This window comes from Lepidochelys kempii, chromosome 2, assembly GCF_965140285.1.
Source record: "Lepidochelys kempii isolate rLepKem1 chromosome 2, rLepKem1.hap1, whole genome shotgun sequence".
Taxonomy (NCBI): domain Eukaryota; kingdom Metazoa; phylum Chordata; order Testudines; family Cheloniidae; genus Lepidochelys; species Lepidochelys kempii.
Genome location: NC_136381.1, coordinates 265,963,780 through 265,982,200, shown reverse-complemented (window position 1 = coordinate 265,982,200; position 18,421 = coordinate 265,963,780). Strand labels below are relative to the sequence as shown.

The 18,421-nt window shown below is 61.2% G+C and overlaps 1 protein-coding gene across 1 annotated transcript in view; it reads right to left on the bottom strand.

Annotated features, from left to right (window-relative positions):
* The window catches only part of NBEAL2 (neurobeachin like 2), a 148,908-nt gene that overhangs the window by 17,705 nt on the left and 112,782 nt on the right, over positions 1–18,421 (bottom strand). Inside the window, 24 exon segments of the mRNA XM_073334853.2 lie at positions 27–124; positions 215–332; positions 515–624; positions 1,195–1,325; positions 2,247–2,387; positions 2,961–3,085; positions 3,975–4,070; positions 5,464–5,571; positions 7,020–7,153; positions 7,747–7,904; positions 8,698–8,818; positions 9,254–9,378; positions 10,119–10,276; positions 10,527–10,676; positions 11,920–12,225; positions 12,479–12,616; positions 12,956–13,115; positions 14,395–14,573; positions 15,414–15,722; positions 15,725–15,845; positions 16,057–16,151; positions 17,625–17,710; positions 17,972–18,131; positions 18,257–18,415. Coding sequence (XP_073190954.1) covers positions 27–124; positions 215–332; positions 515–624; positions 1,195–1,325; positions 2,247–2,387; positions 2,961–3,085; positions 3,975–4,070; positions 5,464–5,571; positions 7,020–7,153; positions 7,747–7,904; positions 8,698–8,818; positions 9,254–9,378; positions 10,119–10,276; positions 10,527–10,676; positions 11,920–12,225; positions 12,479–12,616; positions 12,956–13,115; positions 14,395–14,573; positions 15,414–15,722; positions 15,725–15,845; positions 16,057–16,151; positions 17,625–17,710; positions 17,972–18,131; positions 18,257–18,415 — 3,486 coding nt within the window.

Below are 18,421 nucleotides of genomic sequence, written 5' to 3'. Positions count from 1 at the left end.
GGCACTCCCTCTCTGGCTCCCGATACCTTGAGCAGCTGGCAGGGAGTCTGCCCAAAGTTGCTGATGATGCCTTCCAAAGCCTTCCTCTGTGTCTCGTCAGCGATGGCGTCCAGGTCCACGGCCCCTGGGGAGCGAGAGAGGGTGATGCTGTGAGTGACAGGTGCCCACCAGGGAACCTTCCTGCCTGCCCAGGCCCTGGCATGGCGCCTCTTACCCTCGTACGTGCAGTAATAGAAGACGTTGAGAGCCTCCACAGCGGCCGGGCCCCTCTGCTTGTACCCAAAGATCAGGTCGATCCACTCGTGGAGGTGGGCAGACACGTGCTCCGACTCCTGTTACAGGGAGAGAATGGGGACAGTGAGCACCACAGGGACATGCCGGGCTGGGGACACCCCAATGGGTCTGGGCCACCTGGTAGGGAAACCCCAGCCCCCACCCTACACGCTGGGGGAGCAGTGAGTTTGGCAGGCCAGGTGAAGGCTTCCCAGGCTGGGCGGAGCCCCTGCCCACTTACCAGCGCTTTCCTGTGCTTGTGGACGAAATCCTCCGGGGATCTGGCCCACTTCGGGAGGACGACATTGTTCACCTGGTCGTTCGACATCTGCAGGCAGCCCAGGTCGAACCCTAGGGAAAGCGACAGCAGGGTGGCTCACCATCCCCCATCCGCCGCATCCCACGGAACGGGGTCAGATCAACGGCCCACCCAGTCCCGGGGCCAACACTGGCTCGTGCTGGACACTGCAGGGCAAGGCGGTGCACCGCGCTGCCCGATGTTATAACCAAGCAGGGCAGGGAATCCTGAGGATCCCAGGAGGTCACGCGCCAGCCAGCTCCATGCAGGGCGAAATTAGCTCCCCCGGCCCGGGAGCTCAGCCTGCGTCCCAGCTCTGTCTAGAGCCCAGAGCCCTGGGGCCCCCAACAAGCTCCTGCCCCTGCTGGCTTGGGCACTACCCCCTGCATGAGACAGTGAGCCCGGGCGCCAGCAGGCCCAGTGGCTAGAGACCAGGACTGCGAGTGACTGCGACAATCGTGAGAGATCAACTGAAGTGGAAGTCACAGAAGGGATCCTGCACCTTAGATGGAGGCCCCAAGTAGGCACCTCCCCATGCCAACCCCAGCGAGCCCCTCTCCCCCAGCTCTAGACCCAGGGCACTCCGGCCAGCTGGGCTGCAATGCCCCAGGAGCTCCCTTTACCATTCTGGTTCTCCAAGAAGTCTGTGAAATAGAAGAACTCCGGGATCAGCTCCTTCACGTCCACCGGGTTCTCCATGCGCGCCTGCCATGCCGCGGGCACCGAGTGAAACTGGCGGTCTGAGCAGTCAAACCTGCCGGCAAGAGAGTGAGGCTTGGCCTAAAGGCTAAGGCACTGGGCTCAGGAGAACTGGGACCTAGACTCAGCCCCACCACTGACTGCCAGGGTGGCCCTAGGCAAGACCCTTCACGTGTCTGCACCACAGCTCCCGAGCTCGAAAATGGGAAGGGGCCTCACTGTCTCTTGCTAGATACTTGTCCAGCCCTGGGCACAACAGACCCCGATCTAGGTGGGGGTGTCTAGGCACTAGAGCGATACAATCAAGAACGCGTCGCTTTTCCTGTCTTCCAGCGAGCTCCCGGGTTTACCATATGGGCTGAAGAAATCAGCCTCGCCAGCCAAATCCCTGCATCTCTCGCACTCTCGCTTTCTTCGTGCCGGACAACGCCCATGAGACACCCAGCCACAGCAGGCTACAGGGCCGGCCAAACCCTCTTTCTGCTTTATCAACTCAGAGGCAAGGCTCAGAATCGGCTCTAGGACACTTGTTGCAACAGGTAATGAAGAATATCTAGTGCTTTCCTCAGCGGATCTCCAAGCACTTCACAGAGGTACCACCCCCATTGTACAGCTGGGGAAACTGAGGCACAGCACGGGGAAGTGACTTGCCCAAGGTCACCGGCAGAGCGAGGAATAAAACTCAGCTCTCCTGAGCCTGATGATCTATTTGCTAGTCCACACTTCCTTGCACAGACACACAGAAGGTAGGGAAGAGGCTCCTCCCTCCTCAGATGCAAGGAACATTTAACAAGAAGCCACAGGAAAGGATCCCCCACCAGCGAGCTCTCAGGCTCCCAAGGGACGTGGTGAAAGCCCCCTCACAGGGGATAGTTAGAATGAGCGCAGGGCAGGTGGCAATCCTGCGTTAGCAGGGCCTGGGGAAGCTAGCGGGACCGTCCTGGCATGCCAGCACTAGCCCAGCCCCGGGTCTCACCGGCCGCTCTGCAACTGGATGTGAAGGGTGGTGAAGGGCTCGGTCCGGATCATGTAGTGCATGACGCCCGCCGCGTTGGAGTAGTGTGTGCCATAGTGAAACTTGTCGATCATGCCCGTGGGGTCCTCAAAACTCTCGTACCTGGGGACAGACGGGGAGGGGAATAAGCAGAGCACACCACCGAGACAGAGGCGGGGGAAGGAAAGGAGGAGGAAGAGGGAATCCCAGCGGTGAGGCAGGGGTGGCTTGCAACACAGCAACTGCCTTGGCCAGGCTGGTTTCCCGGCTTATGCTGCCATAGCCAGAGCGATTGCATCAGGAAGAGAAGATGGGCACCTGAGAGGGCACAGCCTTCTTACCAGCACGCCCCCACCCACCTCGCTGCTCTGCGTGCCTGGGGAAGGGGCGACCCAGGGCCATTCTCCAGCCACAGAGCAGAGCGCAGGGCAAAATCCCCTGCCCACACACCTCTTTTCTAGTCACGAGACGATTGCTCCGTCTCTGCAGAGCAAATGGGACGCATCAGCAATCTGCCAGCCACCCCCGACTCTCGGCCTTCGCCACCCCACGTGCTGGTGTCGGATTGCTACATCCAGGGCACGCCGCCGGCTCTTGCCGGCCACTGCGACATCAGCCCCGTCCCTGGCGTGGCTGCTCCGGGCCACCCGTCCCAGCGCAGCCACCGCCCTCGAGCTGCCCGGGACGTGTACTCACTTCTCCTTCACATCCTTGGCATGTCTCTCGTTGGCCACCCCGATGGGCTTGGAGAGATCCCGGAACACGTCCGGGTCGCTCAGGTCCAGCGCCTCGGAGACGTAGTCCTGCAGGATCCAAGGGAACTACGGAGGGGAGAGGCCTGTCAGATGCCTGCCAACTCCTTACCCGGCCCAGCCTGCTGCCGGGTCTTCAAACCCTAGTGCCGCCCGCGGCCAGACAGACAACAGGGGAGTGGCAGAACGGGCAGTTTTCCCTAGGGGCACAGGGCTAGCGTGAGCGGCCACGCTGCTGGGGTGGGCTGGGTTGGTCCAGTGGGCCTTCCGGACTCTTACGGGGGAGACATTCTCGATCCACCGGGAGAGCCAGGAGGACACTGACAGCTCTGCATTACAAGGCTGGGCAGCTCTAATTTTATACTCTTCCCCCACATCAGGTAAGGTCCTTGGAGAGGTACGATCAAATCTATAGGTTCGTACAGCACCTAGTGCAAAGACGCCCCCACTCGGCTGGCCTGTAAGTGCCACCGCACCGCAGCTGTGAAACAGGCCCGCTTTCTAGTCGAGGCCCGCGTCCACCTAAAGGGTTCCAACAGGACCGATCAACGTAGGCACAGTACAGGCGGTCCGCAGCACCCCCGGGTGCCAGAGATGGCTGGGAGTGACCAAGCACCTGCTGGGCTCTACCATGCTTCGTCAGCCAATCATTAACGCCTCTACCAATCCCTTCATAACCCCGTGGAAAGCACGCAGGGAGTGTCCCTGCAAAGTGAAGGGCGGCTTGCTAATATCGTCACCAGGCTAGTGAGAGCCGGACTTGGGCTGAGGCTGGGGGGCCCACGCCACGCTGCCAGCCCAGGGAGGGAGCGTGGAGAACAGACAGCCCCAGAAAGAATGTCGCGGGGGCTGCTCTGAGCACCCCATCTCCGTCTGCCTGCCGGCCCCAGGACAGACCATTGACGGCGTCTCTGGGCAGAGGAAGGCTGAGGGGGAAGGGCCTGGCGGGCATGCTCACCACAGGGTACTGCGACAGGTCGTTGTAGGTGCGCCCCGCAATCGTGTTCAGCTGCATCAGGTACTCGAAGTTGGAGATCTCCCTGTAGACCCATTTCTGAAACAGACATGGCGGGGCTGAAACAGGCCCTGCGGACGGCAGGGGCAGAGGGGGTGGCTCCGGCTAGGGGAGCAGGAGCGGAGTCGCTGCATGGGGCGTGGGAGTGGGATGGCATAGGGTGACCGTATTTTCCCAAAGGGAAAATGGGATACGCCACAGGGCCAGCCTGAGGCCCATCTCACCCCTCCCATGGGTTGGCCCAAGCCCCCTGCCACTCACCCATGCAGGGCCAGCCCGGCCTGAGCTGCTCTCCTGAGCCCTCCCTCCCACATGGGGCTGGCATCACTGCTTGCCCCTGCCCCCCGCACATTCTTCCACACCTTGCTTGGGGTTGCACCCGACTTTTCTGGCAAAACTGTGCATTTGTCCCCTTTGCTCTTGCCAGCTGATCCGTTGCAAACGGGACAAATGCCCAATTTTGCCAGAAAAGTCGGGACGGCCGGGACAGGGGACTGTCCCAGCCAAAACGGAACACATGGTCACCCCATGGAAGTCGCTGCATGGGGCGGGGTTGGCTGGGACAGCAGGGAGGATACGGCTGGGGAGCAGACTCTGCAGGGCGGGGGATGGGAGTTGCCATGCTGGAGGTTGGGGGAGGACCCTCGCGGGGAGCAGCATAGACCCAGGCTGCTCATCTAACCAGTGAGGATGGAAAGTCAGGCCTCAGGCCTTACCAGGGAAACTCATCCCATGGATTCTCCCCACCCTGCCATCACACCCCGGTAGCCTGCACCTGGGGGAGGCCATGCTAGCAGCAGGCCATGCCTGAGCTCGCCCTCTGGCTATTTAATCCCTCAGGTACCCATTCTGCCCCAGAGCACGATGAACTGCAGCAGGAGTGGGACCCCGCGGCGGGGCAGCGCTCACTTTCCCTCTGCGGCACCCCGAGCGACCAAGCCAGTGCTTGGTCCCCCAGTGAGCCAGGACCGGGGCCTCTCCCTTCGCAGTGCTGTGCTCACAGCCCGGACCACGCTCCGAATGAAATGAGGTGGGTGCTGTGCCAACCTGGGCGGATCTCAGAACCATGACCCAGCTGGGCACAGCCGACAAGCCCTGCTCCAAGGGGCCTGGGGCTGGAACAGAGGAGTGGGCCCCAGGAGCTCTGGCAGAGCCGAGAGGCTGGGGGAAAGTTTGCACAGCACTCTGCCTGGCTACGAGGCAGCCCCGACGGACACACACTGCTCTCGAGGAGAGAGAGGTGATGCTGGGAGGAGGAGCAGGCTGGAAGAAGATGCTAATTTGAGGACTTCAATAGCACAGATATAGGTGTGAGGTCTTTTTTAGGAGTGGTGGGTGAAATTCTGTGGCCTGCATTGTGCAGGAGGTCAGACTAGATGATCATAATGGTCCCTTCTGACCTAAATATCTATGAATCTATGAATAATGGCACCTGAGTCAGTCCTGAGGCCTTCAGCAGCTCCTGGGGTGACCGGCTGCCAAAGTAGATCTGGTTGGGTGGGCGCAGGCCGAGAATACAGGAATACACCTTATTTCTAACCTGCAGGGACAAAACCAGGTGCATGAAGCATTCAAAGGGAGCTCAGGTACAGCGTCCAGCCTGCCCTCGAACAAGGCTTCGCATTGCCAGAGCGCCTCTTCCCCAGGGCCTCAAAGCACTTGATCCAGGGGATCGGGGGGATCAGGATCTCTCTCTCCATTTTACAGATGGGGAAACTGAGGCACAGAGGGGCGATGACTTGCCCCATGTCAGACACTGGAAGCTGACAGAATCCAGCTCTCCCAATGCCCTGCTCTAGCAAAAAAAATCACGCCTCTCCACGAGATCTGGCCTGCTCTTGCAGTAGGGGCTGGGAGACCCCTACCTGACAGACATGAACAAACCGCGTGAAAGAGAGAGCCGTCCAAGCCCTCTCCCCTGGTGTAAATCAGCAATGAAATCAAGGGGCCCACGCTGATTTACACCAGCAGAAGATCCAGTCTAAGGAATTCAATCCTAAATCAGATAGGTGCGCAATTCCCTTCTTAACAAGGCTCCAGCCCCCGTGCGTCACGGTCAGGAGAGACGCGGCAGGGAGAGATGCACGCAGCCAGACGGTTCTGTAAGCTCAGCTACAGATGCCAGCTTGGATCACGCCAGAGAGCTAGCAACCGAAGTGTAGCCAGGGCGACGTGAGTGACTCGCTGTGTCTAGGGTCCCAGGATGGGATCGCACCCAGGCAGCCAGCCCCTTGCCCGCCACGGCTACACTGGTACTTTGAGCTCATTAGCCCGATCGGATATAGCACAGGGACATCCGACAGAGCTGGAAATGACGCCCCTCGCTGCACCTTACATGAAACGGTGGAGCATGAGCGCTGGGGGAACGGAACAGGAGGGACACGGCCACCTGGCCCAGCGTCCCGGGTGGGGACAGGAGAAAGCAAGACCCCGGAGACCTCTCAGCTATTTCCCCTTCAACAAGTGATCAACAGAAATGGGAACATGCCGGCCGGGGGCGGCTCCCCAGCTTTCCCTGCGCGGGGAGGGAGGCTGGAAAAGCTGGGGAGGCCAGGAGTACTACGGGATCACACACATAGCTCCCTCCATCCCATACCACCCCCCTTCTTGGCTGAGCTCCGTCCACTTTAGAAGCTCTGTATGAAAGGCCATTTTGCCCATCACCCTGCATCAGGCCTCTTGCACCAGTGCTGCTTGACTTCCTGTCTTACCCCCCCTCAGTCAATGCCCCCCGGAATTCAGGTCACCAGAGCACGATTCCTCAGATAGCAACGTGCCCCAGGCTCTCACCACGCGGGGCCAGGACCTTGTTTTGTGTCTCCAATATTGCACCATCGGCAGCCCAGCGCCTCCCAGCACCGTGCTGGGGGCTGAGCTGGGCACCGATGCTCCGGGAAGGGTGACACCAGCTTCCCAAGAGAAGCGGGGACGCCCCCGGGGCTGGGTGGCGGCCCCTGGTCTAGGAGAGCAGAGGGGATCAGGGCGAACCTTCTTCTTGAAGTTGACAAAGTAGTTGGCCTGGTCGATGAAGAAGAACTCCAGCGCCGACCGGCGGAGGTTGTAACGGCGGAGGTGCACTTCCCGGAGCTGAGACAGGGGGCGCTTGAAGTCATAGCCGATCCCTGGTGAAAGGGCAGAAGGCAGGCCAGCTGTTACTCCCCCTCCGATACGCAGGCACCTCCGTAGCTGGACAGCTCCCAGCGCCGCGGGGGCCACATTGATCCTAGACACTGACCCATCTCAGCCAGCAATCGTCACACCAGGGAGACCCAGCGCAGGCTTCCAGCCCTCACCCGCTCCCCCATGTCACACCTAGGGTCTGAGCTCAGTGCTGGGCTAACCCCCAAGCCAAGCCAGCCTCCAGGTTAAGGCACTGGACTGGGACTCAGGAGATCTGGGCTCAATTCCCAGCTGCACCACAGACTCCCAGCATGACCGGGGGCAAGTCACTTAACCCCCGTGACTCAGTTTCCCCATCTTCTGCCTGAGTCCCCTTCGTCCGTGAGCTCTTTGGGGCAGGGACGGTCTCTTCCAAAATGTACATCCAGTGCCTAGCAGCATGGGCCAATAGGTGCTGCTCTCATGCAATACTAGTAACGAGATTAACGAGTGATCTAACAGCAGCGCGGCAGTGAGAGGATGGGGCAGGCAGCCTCTGGTATCAGCGGGTGCGACGCAGGGCACGAGAGGGGCGGGCATGGGCAAGCTCCGGTACCTTCCTCCGTCTCCTCCTTCTCGCTGCTGCAGTCGTAGAAGTAGACGTGCTGTGTGGTGACCTCCAGCCGGCCCTGGATCACCGCCACGATGGTGATGAGCTCGCAGTCCTCGGAGATCACCAGCTTCTCCCTCTGGCTCTGCTCTTTGGGTTCAGACCTGGAAGAGATCGGGGTGGCAGAGCCCTAATGGGTAGGATGTCCCGCCCGTGCGCACCCCTCTTATGGCCCACGGCCTCCCTCCCCGCACACAGTCATCCAACACGGGGCGTGGGACCGGCTGGTTACAGAACAGAGGTCGCCTTTGGCGTCCTGCGCTGGCCGGGGCCGTATGCCATACCGCGTGCCCTGCTCCCAGCAATGGGAGAAGATATCTAGGCGCCCACTGGCCTTCCCGTGACGCTCACTGCTGCTCAGCTAACCCTGGGCAGCTCGGCGACTCTCCCTGCACCCTCGCCAGGGAAAAACCTACCAGCTTCCAGGAGTACCAGCTGAGGGAAGGGTGAGATGGGGCCAGGGCCCAGGCCGGCGAAGGGGGACGGATGGCTTGGGGAACATGTGAGGGGATATAGCACCTCTCACAACTCTATTGTGCTAGTGACCAGAGGTCCCAGTCAGGATCGGGGCCCTGCTCGAATAGACTCAGGGGATGTGGTCTCTACCCCAGGAGCTCACAAGATAAAGGCTGCTGGTTCAAATCCCGCCTGTGACAGTTCTGGACCAAGAACGGTTACCAGGCAATGGCTGTTTGAAGGCCGTGACTGGCCGCGTTGATGATCTCAGCAGAAAAGCCAAGGGCTGAATTGCCTCCTCCCCGAGAAGGGGGCCATGCAGGGCGACACCGAGACGCGCGGGAAGACTCAGTTGCAAGCCTCCGAGGCAAAGTATCCCTCCGCTGCAGGACACACTTAGTTCCTGCGCCCAGGGCACAGAGCCGCCCAGGAGAGACTCACTGATTGTCCAAGAACTGAAGGTCCTCCTCCGCCAGCTGATCATCCCCCAGCTCGCTCACTTTTGCCTCCTTGGCCACGGCCAGCGGCAGAGGCTCCGCAGGGCTGAGAGAATGATCCGCCCCTGAAACGGACAGAGACTAAACTGGAGACGCCAGGCTGAGCATGGCTCCTAGACAGTCACCCTGGGGCCCCGCGGCTGAGGGGCCCTGATCTAGGTTTTATTTCTGCAGGCAGAGGTGGGGTCCGGCCCCCACTTCCTCCAAAATGTAAATTAAATCCCTCTACATGAAAACCCTGCTCGGTGTGGCGCTCTGACTCCCTCTAGTGGCACCTAGCCTAGCTACAGATTGAAGAGCCTGCTACAGCCTCGGCTAAGAGCCATGTGGCTTTTAGCTCATGCAGTAGAGGCTCATACACTAAGCTTCGGAGGTCCCAGGTTCGATCCCACCCACGGGGGTCTGTCGGCGTTACAGCTAACTGCACAGCAGTGAGCTGGCAGAGCCAGGCTCTGACCCACGGGCACAGGCCCCATCCCCATGCCGAGAGCCCCGCTCACCTAGGTTGTCCCGGAGGGCGCTAGCCTCCATGTGGCGGTCGAAGTTATAGTTGGGGACCAGCTTCAGCCTCATTCTGGAGTAGGTCTCGGCACTCGACAGCTTCCAGCGAATCTCTGGGGGGTTTCTGAAGGGGAGGGGGAGAGAGAAAAGTGAGCGAGCCCCGAGCACCTCAAAGTTAGGAACTGGAAGGGGGGCAGCTGGAGTCAGCATGGGGCAATGCAGCCTGATCCACAGAACAGCCTGGGCTCGCGAGGTGTTGGCTGACAGTCCCCCCTTGCAGCAGGGACTACGAGGACTCTACACTGAGCCGAGGACATGCCGGACCAGGGCCCAGCCACCTCCGAGAGCAGCCACGGGGGAAGTTTCTACCACATCCCATCATGCCTTCAGCCTGGGAGCCACAGGGCAGAGGGCAGCGTGAAAATAACTAGGCAAACCGGGGTGGAGAGGGGCACAGAAAACACAGGAGGGCCAGGAACAGCTGTAAGCCACACTGCCTGGTTCCAACCGGGGGAGGCGTGGCTTTGCCACAGTGGGTGGGGCTAGCGCCTGAGCTCCCTTTGTTTTCTGTCCGACTCCGGCGGCTGCTCTGCAAGCGGGCAGGGCATAGCGGGCCACGGCCACGGCCAGCTCCGGCCATGAAAATCGCCCCCCCACCGTGGGAACCACACCCCACGATGGGCAGGAAGCCAGGCTAGGGCCACGGGGCGGGATTCCTCCGGCGGGGGTGGGGGAAAGCAACGATACTGCTAAACCCGGAGGATCCAGCAGCCCCAAGCATGGGCTGCCCCATGAGCGCTGAGCTGGAGAGGGCCCTGGGCAGCCTCCCCTCCCGCAGCCCAAAAGGGAGTGTTAACTCCTGACCGGTCGGCCCAGGCAGAGCGCTGCGAGGTCAGCAGGCGGCGCAGGGCCTTCCACTGCTTCAGGACGACGCTGTGGTGGTTGTTGACCTGCTTCAGGACGTTCACGTGCCGGATGTGTTCGTACTTGGAGCGCTTTATCACCGGCTCCAGAATCAGCTCCTAGCAGGGGCAGAGAATGAGGTGGGACTGGGGGTGTGCGGTGTGCAACCACACGGGTCTCCCCCGGGAGGAGACATGGCACCACGGATCAGGGTTTTGCGGGAAGACGTGCCAAAGAAATTCAGCCCGGAAGAGACACCCGGCACGGGCTGTTTCAGCCCCTGCGGTTTTGTGTTTGTATATTGGTTGTAATTCCGGAGCCCCGAGGGGCGGGGGTGTGTGTGTGTTTTGAACAGCTGACCGCACGTACCTGGAACTTTTTCCTGCTCTCCTCTTTCTCCCTCTCCCTGCGCAGGGAGCTGCTCATCAAGGCATCGTAGCAGGAGTTCCAGAAATTGGACATGTGGTCGTGGCTCTTGGCGAACGTGTCGATTTCAAACTGCGCCATCATGGGCTGTACCTGCCAAGGGGAGAGAGCCCTTGAACGGCGGTGGCCAGGACGAGCGGGCAAGGACGTATTTTCTGGGACGCTGCCTTAGAACCGGGCGAGGTCTAGCAGCGAGCGCACGGGACTGGGAGGCCAGGAACTCCCAGCTGAGATGTGGATTCGCTGCATGACCCCCCAGTAGATCATATGATCCTTGCCTCAGTTTCCCCATCTGTAATCTATTTAGGTGAATGTATCCCCTCTCCCACTCCCCCCCCAAAATCACTGCAGTATCTGAGCACTTTATCCTCAACTCCCTGGCAAGCTACATAAATACTGTTACCCTCCCCCACCCCTACCCCGTTTAACATACAGGTGTAATGGGACTTAGAATCATAGAATATCAGGATTGGAAGGGACCTCAGGAGGTCATCTAGTCCAACCCCCTGCTCAAAGCAGGACCAACCCCAACTAAATCATCCCAGCCAGGGCTTTGTCAAGCCTGACCGTAAAAACCTCTAAGGAAGGAGATTCCACCACCTCCCTAGGTAACGCATTCCAGTGCTTCACCACCCTCCTAGTGAAAAAGTTTTTCCTAATATCCAACCTAGACCTCTCCTCACTGCAACTTGAGACCATTACTCCTCGTTCTGTCATCTGCTACCATTGAGAACAGTCTAGAACCATCCTCTTTGGAACCCCCTTTCAGGTAGTTGAAAGCAGCTATCAAATCCCCCCTCATTCTTCTCTTCTGCAGGCTAAACAATCCCAGCTCCCTCAGCCTCTCCTCATAAATCATGTGCTCCAACCCCCTAATCATTTCTGTTGCCCTCCGAGCCCAGCGGAGGGCAACAAAAATGATTTTTGTCCTGACTTGGCTCGGTCAGTCTCAGAGTCGGGACAGCTCCTAGCCCTGCTCAGACCCAGCCCACCTGAGAGGCACCCAGAGCCTCTGCGCAGGTCTTTGCCCTTCGATAGCTCTGCTCTCTGGCCTGCAGCTGGTCAGATCTCCTGTGCCCATAAACAGCCCCGCTGGGCACCCTCCCGCCCATGCCCATCCCCCCAACATTTACACCATCCCCCCTTGGTTCAGGGCTTGGCTGTCGGCATCCGTGGCTGAGCGTGTCGTCCGAAGAGATTCCCCAGGGACACGCACAGCACCACACCCAGAGACAGAGCCCGCGTCTGACGCGCCCCCCCCCGCTCTAACCACTCAGTGCTCCCTCCCCCCGCAATGGTAACCTCCCCGAGGGGCCCCTGTCCCGGCGGCACCCACGTGCTTCTCGATGAAGGCCCTCCACTCGGGGGTGGTGCAGAAGAGCTGGAAGTCCTCGTAGAAGGTGGGGCTGCCGTTGGTGGGGGGCAGCGAGGGCAGCAGGTGCTGCAGCTGCAGCGTGTCGTAGCACTGGTCCAGCAGCGTGCGGATGATGGGCAGGAGCCAGGAGAAGGCCTCCGACTTGGGCTGCAGCGCGCGGCTCAGGGGGCTCTCCAGCTTGCCCAGCAGGTAGCAGGCCTCCTCCTCCTTGGGGGCCGAGGCCGTCTGGAGCAGGCTGTGGAGCTTGACGTAGGCCAGCGAGTGCAGCTGGTGGGCGCAAGGGGGAGAGGGGGGGCAGGGGAGAGGCTGTTACACCCCCAGGCTCATCCCAGCATGGGGGCGGGGGGAGAAATACTGCGGTTTTGGGGCCCTCAGAGCCTCTCTGATCCCTCTCCTTCCCGGCCTCTCCCTCTCCCCTTGAGAGCCCAGCCCCTCCCCACAGAGAGAAGGGGAGCCCTCAGGGTGCCCCTAACAAGGCCAGGTGGGGTCCCCAGCTGCCTGGGTCTCGCAGGCGCCTCACCTGGGCCTCCTCCAGCCCGCTGTACCCGATGAGGATGTGCAGGCCGATCTGAGCCATCTCCTTCAGGTCCGAGGTCCCGTTGGCCAAGTGGTACCACACCCCCAGCTTGTCCAGCAGGCTGTTCACCCCTTCGTAGATCTGCAGCCGCAGGAAGGGCAGAGTGACCCCTCCCAGCAAAGACAGTGACGGAGCTCACCCTCCCAGGCCCCGCGCTTGGCTTCCCCGGCCTCTGGACGGGAACAGGAATCCCAGGGCAGGGTATTTAATAGGAGAGCCAGAGGCAAAGCAGCGACCCCAAAAGGATGGCAGCCAATGAACCGCGGCAGGAGGGAAAGAGAGAGACCCACGGCTCTGTTGCGGCAGTACATGGCCAGCAGCCGACGAGCCCTCTGCACGTCGGCGCGACGCTACCCCAGGGAGCAGAGCGGCAAGACCAACTTCACCCCCCGCCAGGCCTGCCAAGGCACCAGCGCGGACCTTCTCGCTCCACAGGGCCTGGTTGTTGTGTCCCTCGGAAAACAGGAAGTCCTGGAGGAGCCTCAGCAACTTGAGCGCGTTCTGGGCGAGGCTGGGCAAAGTGGCCGGGGCCGACTCCTTGATGTCCGTGAGGGCCGATTCCAACATCATCTCCAGGAGGCTGCAAGAGAGAGACAGGGAGAGTGTGCGGGTGTGTGTGTGTACACGCAGGGGAGGGGGGGTATGAGGCACCCGATGGCACTGCCTGCTCTAGGGAATAACCCACTCATCCTCCCGTGCCGAGCGGGGGACTCCAGGTAGCCCCGCACGCTGTTAGCAGCTACCGGATATCGTGTTGGTCACGCAGCCTCTCTCTCTTCGGGACCCCCGTTCATACAGCATCTGAGCGCTTCAAAATCTTCCACCCGCTGCGAGGTGGGACAGCGCTGTTATCCCCATGTTACAGATGGGGAACTGAGGGACGGAGAGGCTAAGGGACGTGCCCAAGGTCCCGCAGGCAGGTGGCGCCAGAGGTGGGAATTGAACTCGCGTCTCACAAGCCCCAGGCCAGCAAATCAGCCACGGGAAGCAGGTGCCCAAGACCAAAGTTTCTCTGCAAAGCACCCGCCCCTCTGGGAGCGTTTCAGGGCCTTGTGCTCTGCAGTGCCCCAACTCGGGATTACCCTGGGCTCTGACACTTGTGAAGAGACTGGGAAGCTCCTTATTTCAAGGAAACAGAGGGGTTAGTGGCTTTTCCCCTCTACAAAGATGCCCAAGTTCAAGTCTATGCCCAGGTGGCAAGTGTAATGCATTTGAGGGATGGGGAGGGGCCTGCTCCTGATGTGTGCGGGGACATCATGAAATGCACCCCACTCAGACACATGCGATGCCCAGGAGTGGAATAGAAAGGACAGGTCAGGAGTGAGTGGGCGAGGTCCACAGCTGGGATCGCAGGGGGGTGTGGGTCTGGAGCGAGTGGCCCGGGCCTGATTGGGCCTGGGGTTGGAAGGCTGTGATGGCGTGAGCCTGCTGGCTGGGAGCAAAGGACACAAGCTGGGCATGGGGGTGCAGGGCTGGACTAGCAGGGGGTTGCTAGCCAGGACAGCTACCTTTGACGCGTCACTTTCACAAGCCCACGCCCTCCAAGGTGCGAATGGGGAAGAGAAATGGGCAGGTGTGGGGGCAGGGCAGGGCCCTGGCTCCGAAGGGGTAAAATGAAGCAGCTCCTTTGGCCGACAGGCCAGGTGCCCTTAGGGCCCGGCAGTGAGCTGCCCCCATGCGAGGGGCCAACTTGCCAGAAACCCACAAGCTCGGGCACGTTGGCAGCCAGGATCCTGGGCCCTCTGGCCCAGCTGAGGGGGACGGGGCGAAGGGTCACACACCTGTGGGCCCGATTCTGATCCTATTTCTCCACCTCCCAAACCGGGCGGGAGGAGGCCTGCCACTCTGCCAGCACCCACCTGCGCTTGATCTCGTCTGGTGGCCGCACCAGCTCGCAGGCTGTGCCCAGTTTGGTGAGGACAGAGAAGACCTGCCCGCGCTCCTTCCAGGCTGCGTCGTCCCAGCCCTCCACCCCGCGCCAGGTCACCGAGAAGATGATGTTGGTGAGTAGGTTGCACAGCTCCTCCTCCGGCGTTTGCTGAGATGGGGGGAGAGGCGGAAAACACATGCTGATCTGAGCAGCTGGTCCACTCCCTGTGGGCTTCTCCTAGAGGGGATGGCGGACGCAGTGCCCCCTGGTGGAGACAACGGTCCTGCTCGGACATGATGGGGATGGGATTGGGAGAGTGGGGCATCTAGGGACAGAGGACCATGACCCAAGGATCTCTTGATGCCAGCTGGCAGAGGGCACCAGAGGGCATATAGGTGACAGGGATCCTCTGGGTCCAGTGCGTTACTATGTAGATAGCGAAGAGTGTCATTTACAGCCTGTCACACTGGGCAGCAGAATCTTTGGGACACGTGTGTGCAGATAACACGCAAGGAGACGTGTGGGTCTAGACTGGACATTTTGTTCTTAAAGACTTGGAGTTAACGGCACATCTTAAGAGGGGTCCCGCTGGAGCCAAGAGACTTCTCTCCCTGCCTTACTGGTGCATCCTGTGCATCTCGCAGTGGGTGGCTGTTTGCACAGAATCAAATGCTGATGAAGAGATGGCGGGGACCGGAGGAAAAAAATTAACAGGAAGGGGTGAACGGCGGGGAGAGGCGGGAACCTGGTTTACAGGTGAACAACAAAGCGCTGGTCTAGTGCATCCAGGGGTGCAGAGATACCCTGGCATCCTTCATCTGGGGAGGCCAGCTGCCAGCGGGCATGGTCTTGTAGGGTGACCAGATGTCCCGATTTTATCGACGTGAACCCCTCTTATTGCAGACAGCAGCATCCCTGCTCATCCACTGCTGCCAGCTCCCCTCTGGATGTTCTCAACATGGGCCGGGAGAGCGGCTCCTTTGCTGGCCATGGGGTGCAGCAGCTTACCTGGGGGTTACTGGTATTGGAGACGTCATCGCTGGCCAGAGTCTCTTGGTAGCTGCTTTCATCCAGGACGTTGGAGAGGCTGGAGCTTTTGCGAGCCCGCGTGCCCGGGAAAGGTTTGAAGTACTCCAGAGGGGAGGGGGTCCCTGGCAAGCTCCCCGGCGTCTGGTTCCCGCTCTCCACCGTGGCGGTGGAGCAGGTGCTGGCCAGATCGAGGCCGAGGTCAAAGGGCGACATGCAGAAGGGCGAGAGCGGGTGGTAGACGCCGTCGAACTGGTGGGCGTCGGTGGAGGGGGCCTCCCCTTGGCCGGGGATGTCGATAGTATTGGAGGAGGAGGAGTGGCTGGTGCGGTCCAAGGAGTCGAAGGATTTGAAGTTATAGGAGCGGAAGGGCTTGGAGCCGCCGGTTGGGGAGATGGAGTGGTCCGAGAAGCCCTCGGAAAGCTCGTGGTCAGAGGCCTCGAAGCCCACCGGCAGGAAGACATCCAGGTCCTGAAGGTCTGCCAGGGCATGGCTGGTGCTGTCCAGCCGCTCCTTCCCGGCCTCGCTGCCCGACTCCTTGCCCCCGTGCTCCGAGAGCTTCAGGAGGCCGAGACAGTTCCCGTTGGCAGAGCCGCTCAGACTGTGCTGGCGGGACTCGTACGACTCCTTGACGTAGAGCTTGGTGAGCGTGTCCTGCCAGCCAGCCAGCTTCGCCAGCTGCCTCACCATGTCGTGCTGGGAGTAGATCAGGTGGAAGAGCTGCAGGCAGGGAGAAGAGAGAATGGGGCACATCACGGACCAGCGTGGCTGACCAGACCTGTTCCCACTCCCCGTACCCGTCGGAGAGGGAGGAGTTTGGCACGAGCGCCAGGGCGCTCAGCTGCACAATCCACTCGCCCGCCTTTACTGGAGCAAACAAGGATTCGCCCAACGTCCACTAGTGACTAGCCCTCACGGTCCAGGCAAGACTGGGTTAACAAAGGGCGCCGGGCCTGCCCACTGCTTCCCGCACCCCTCAAGACGGCCCACCATGGGGCGGGGGAATCCTCCTTAGAGGACCTCACGCGCGGTCAGGAGCGGGGTCACGCCTGACGCTCCTCAGCCCAGAAATCGGGGCTCCCACATCTACAGCCCCCATGCTCTCCGCTGGCCTGGGTCCAGCAGCAAGGATGCAACAGCCCGAGCCACGCCCGCAGTCCTTGAGCAGAGCTCCGTTCACCTCACCAGGTACTCGTACGGCCCCAGCAGCGCAGCACCCAAGTACCTGCTGAGACACCCACAGGCCCGCGGGGACTAATCCCCCACAAGCCCAGATCTGGTGAGCAGCTGAAACTGATCCAGCAGAGACCAAGAGCCACCACCCTAGGGATGTGTTCGGGCCTTGGGTTCCTCCGCCCCTTTGCGGCGGCACGCTGGGGATGGCTCCGAGTTCTGAGGCAGGGACGTCAAGGGAGGGCTGCAAGCCTTCGACCACGCTGCGCTGGACCCTTGCCAGCTCCGTGGCTCCTTCCCCGGCCAGCCCTCCTCGTGACACCGGCTGCCTCAAAGGTCTCCACGGCAGCCAGCCGGCCGCTCAGCTGGCTTCCCACCCCACGTGGCTCCAGGTCCTGCTAATCAGCATCTCTCCCCGCCCTCCGCTCTTGGGAGGGACGTAGAGAGATGGGGCCAAGCCTGGCTCCGCTGAGCACGGTCACCCAGGACTGCGCGGTGCGAGGGATCTAGGGGCGCCATCAGCCCTGCTGAGACCAACAGGGGATGTAATCCAGGGCGTCTGCATTTAGCCCTGCAGACGGATGGCGTCTGTCTGTCTATAGAACAAGGGCAGCTCACGGCTCTGCCAATATGCCCCTGCCCTGACCAAGAGGGCAAGACGGCAGGTCAGCCTGCAGGTGCATCTGCTCGGGGCACGGGCTGCATGGCCAATCGGCGTGAGACAGGGCAGTGCCTCAGTGACAGACGCCAGTTCCTGAGGACACCCAGCCGCCTTCGGAGGGCAACAGCTTCCAGGGACATGGGGCCTGGAGGGCACGTAAAGAGACGGAGCCAGCTGACTAGGGAGGCTTGGGGGCCCGATGGGTTAATGCCCCAGGCCCAAGTTTGAGCCCATCTGGGGCTGTATGTGCAGGGAGTGACGTGGACTCGTCTCTCTGCAACAGTGCACCGTCAGGGAAGCCTGCAGAGCTCCTCTGCCGGCTCCGCGGGCCCCGAGGGCTCCACGCCGGACAGTCCTACCTTCCGGCAGGTATCCAGCCTGACTGCCAGCTCCGCCCGGTGGGACAGGTACACCACAGCCATCAGGTCCTTGTAGCTGGGAGAGTCTGCGGGGGATGAGAAGCAAGACCGGGCGTGGGACGCGGCCCCGCAGCGCACTGACCTAACGGACACTTCCCGGGCTACAGCACAGCCTGCCTCCCGTGGAGACCACCGGCTGCAGGCGGGTGATCCCAGGTCCGAAACGCATGGCTGACCCCTGGCTCCATAAATCCCAGGCTCTCTTTAGCAACACGCCCCCCAAGCCACGTGGCTCGCGCCTGGCTGGGTAACGCAGCAGGGCCACAGCCTCCAGGCAGGCGCCGTACCTGAGCCAAGGACCTGCTCCAGGAGACACCGGAAGAGCAGCATGGACACCGGGATGTCGTTCAGATACGATATGAGCCCTTGGTAGCCGATGTCCTTCAGCTTCAAGCGGTACTTGCTGCGCTCGTGGGCCTTCTCGTATTTCAGCATCTTGTACAGGACCTGCGGGAGGGTGAGCACCGGCCTTAGGGGAGGGGACCCACCACGGGCACTGGCCAGTGGCGGGGGCCTAGTGCTGGAGGCCAGGGGGACGCGGACAACGCCAGACCCCAGGACTCGCGTCTCACCTTGAAGACTCTCTCCCGTACTTCGTCTGAGAACTTCCTCTGGACGAGCAGCGAGAACAGGATCTCCACGTTCCCCGACTCAAAGAGGAAGGCGTAGAGCTGCTCCTGGGAGGCCGGTTCTTTCAGCAAGCCATGGATCACCTCCAGAACCCCACACACCTGCAA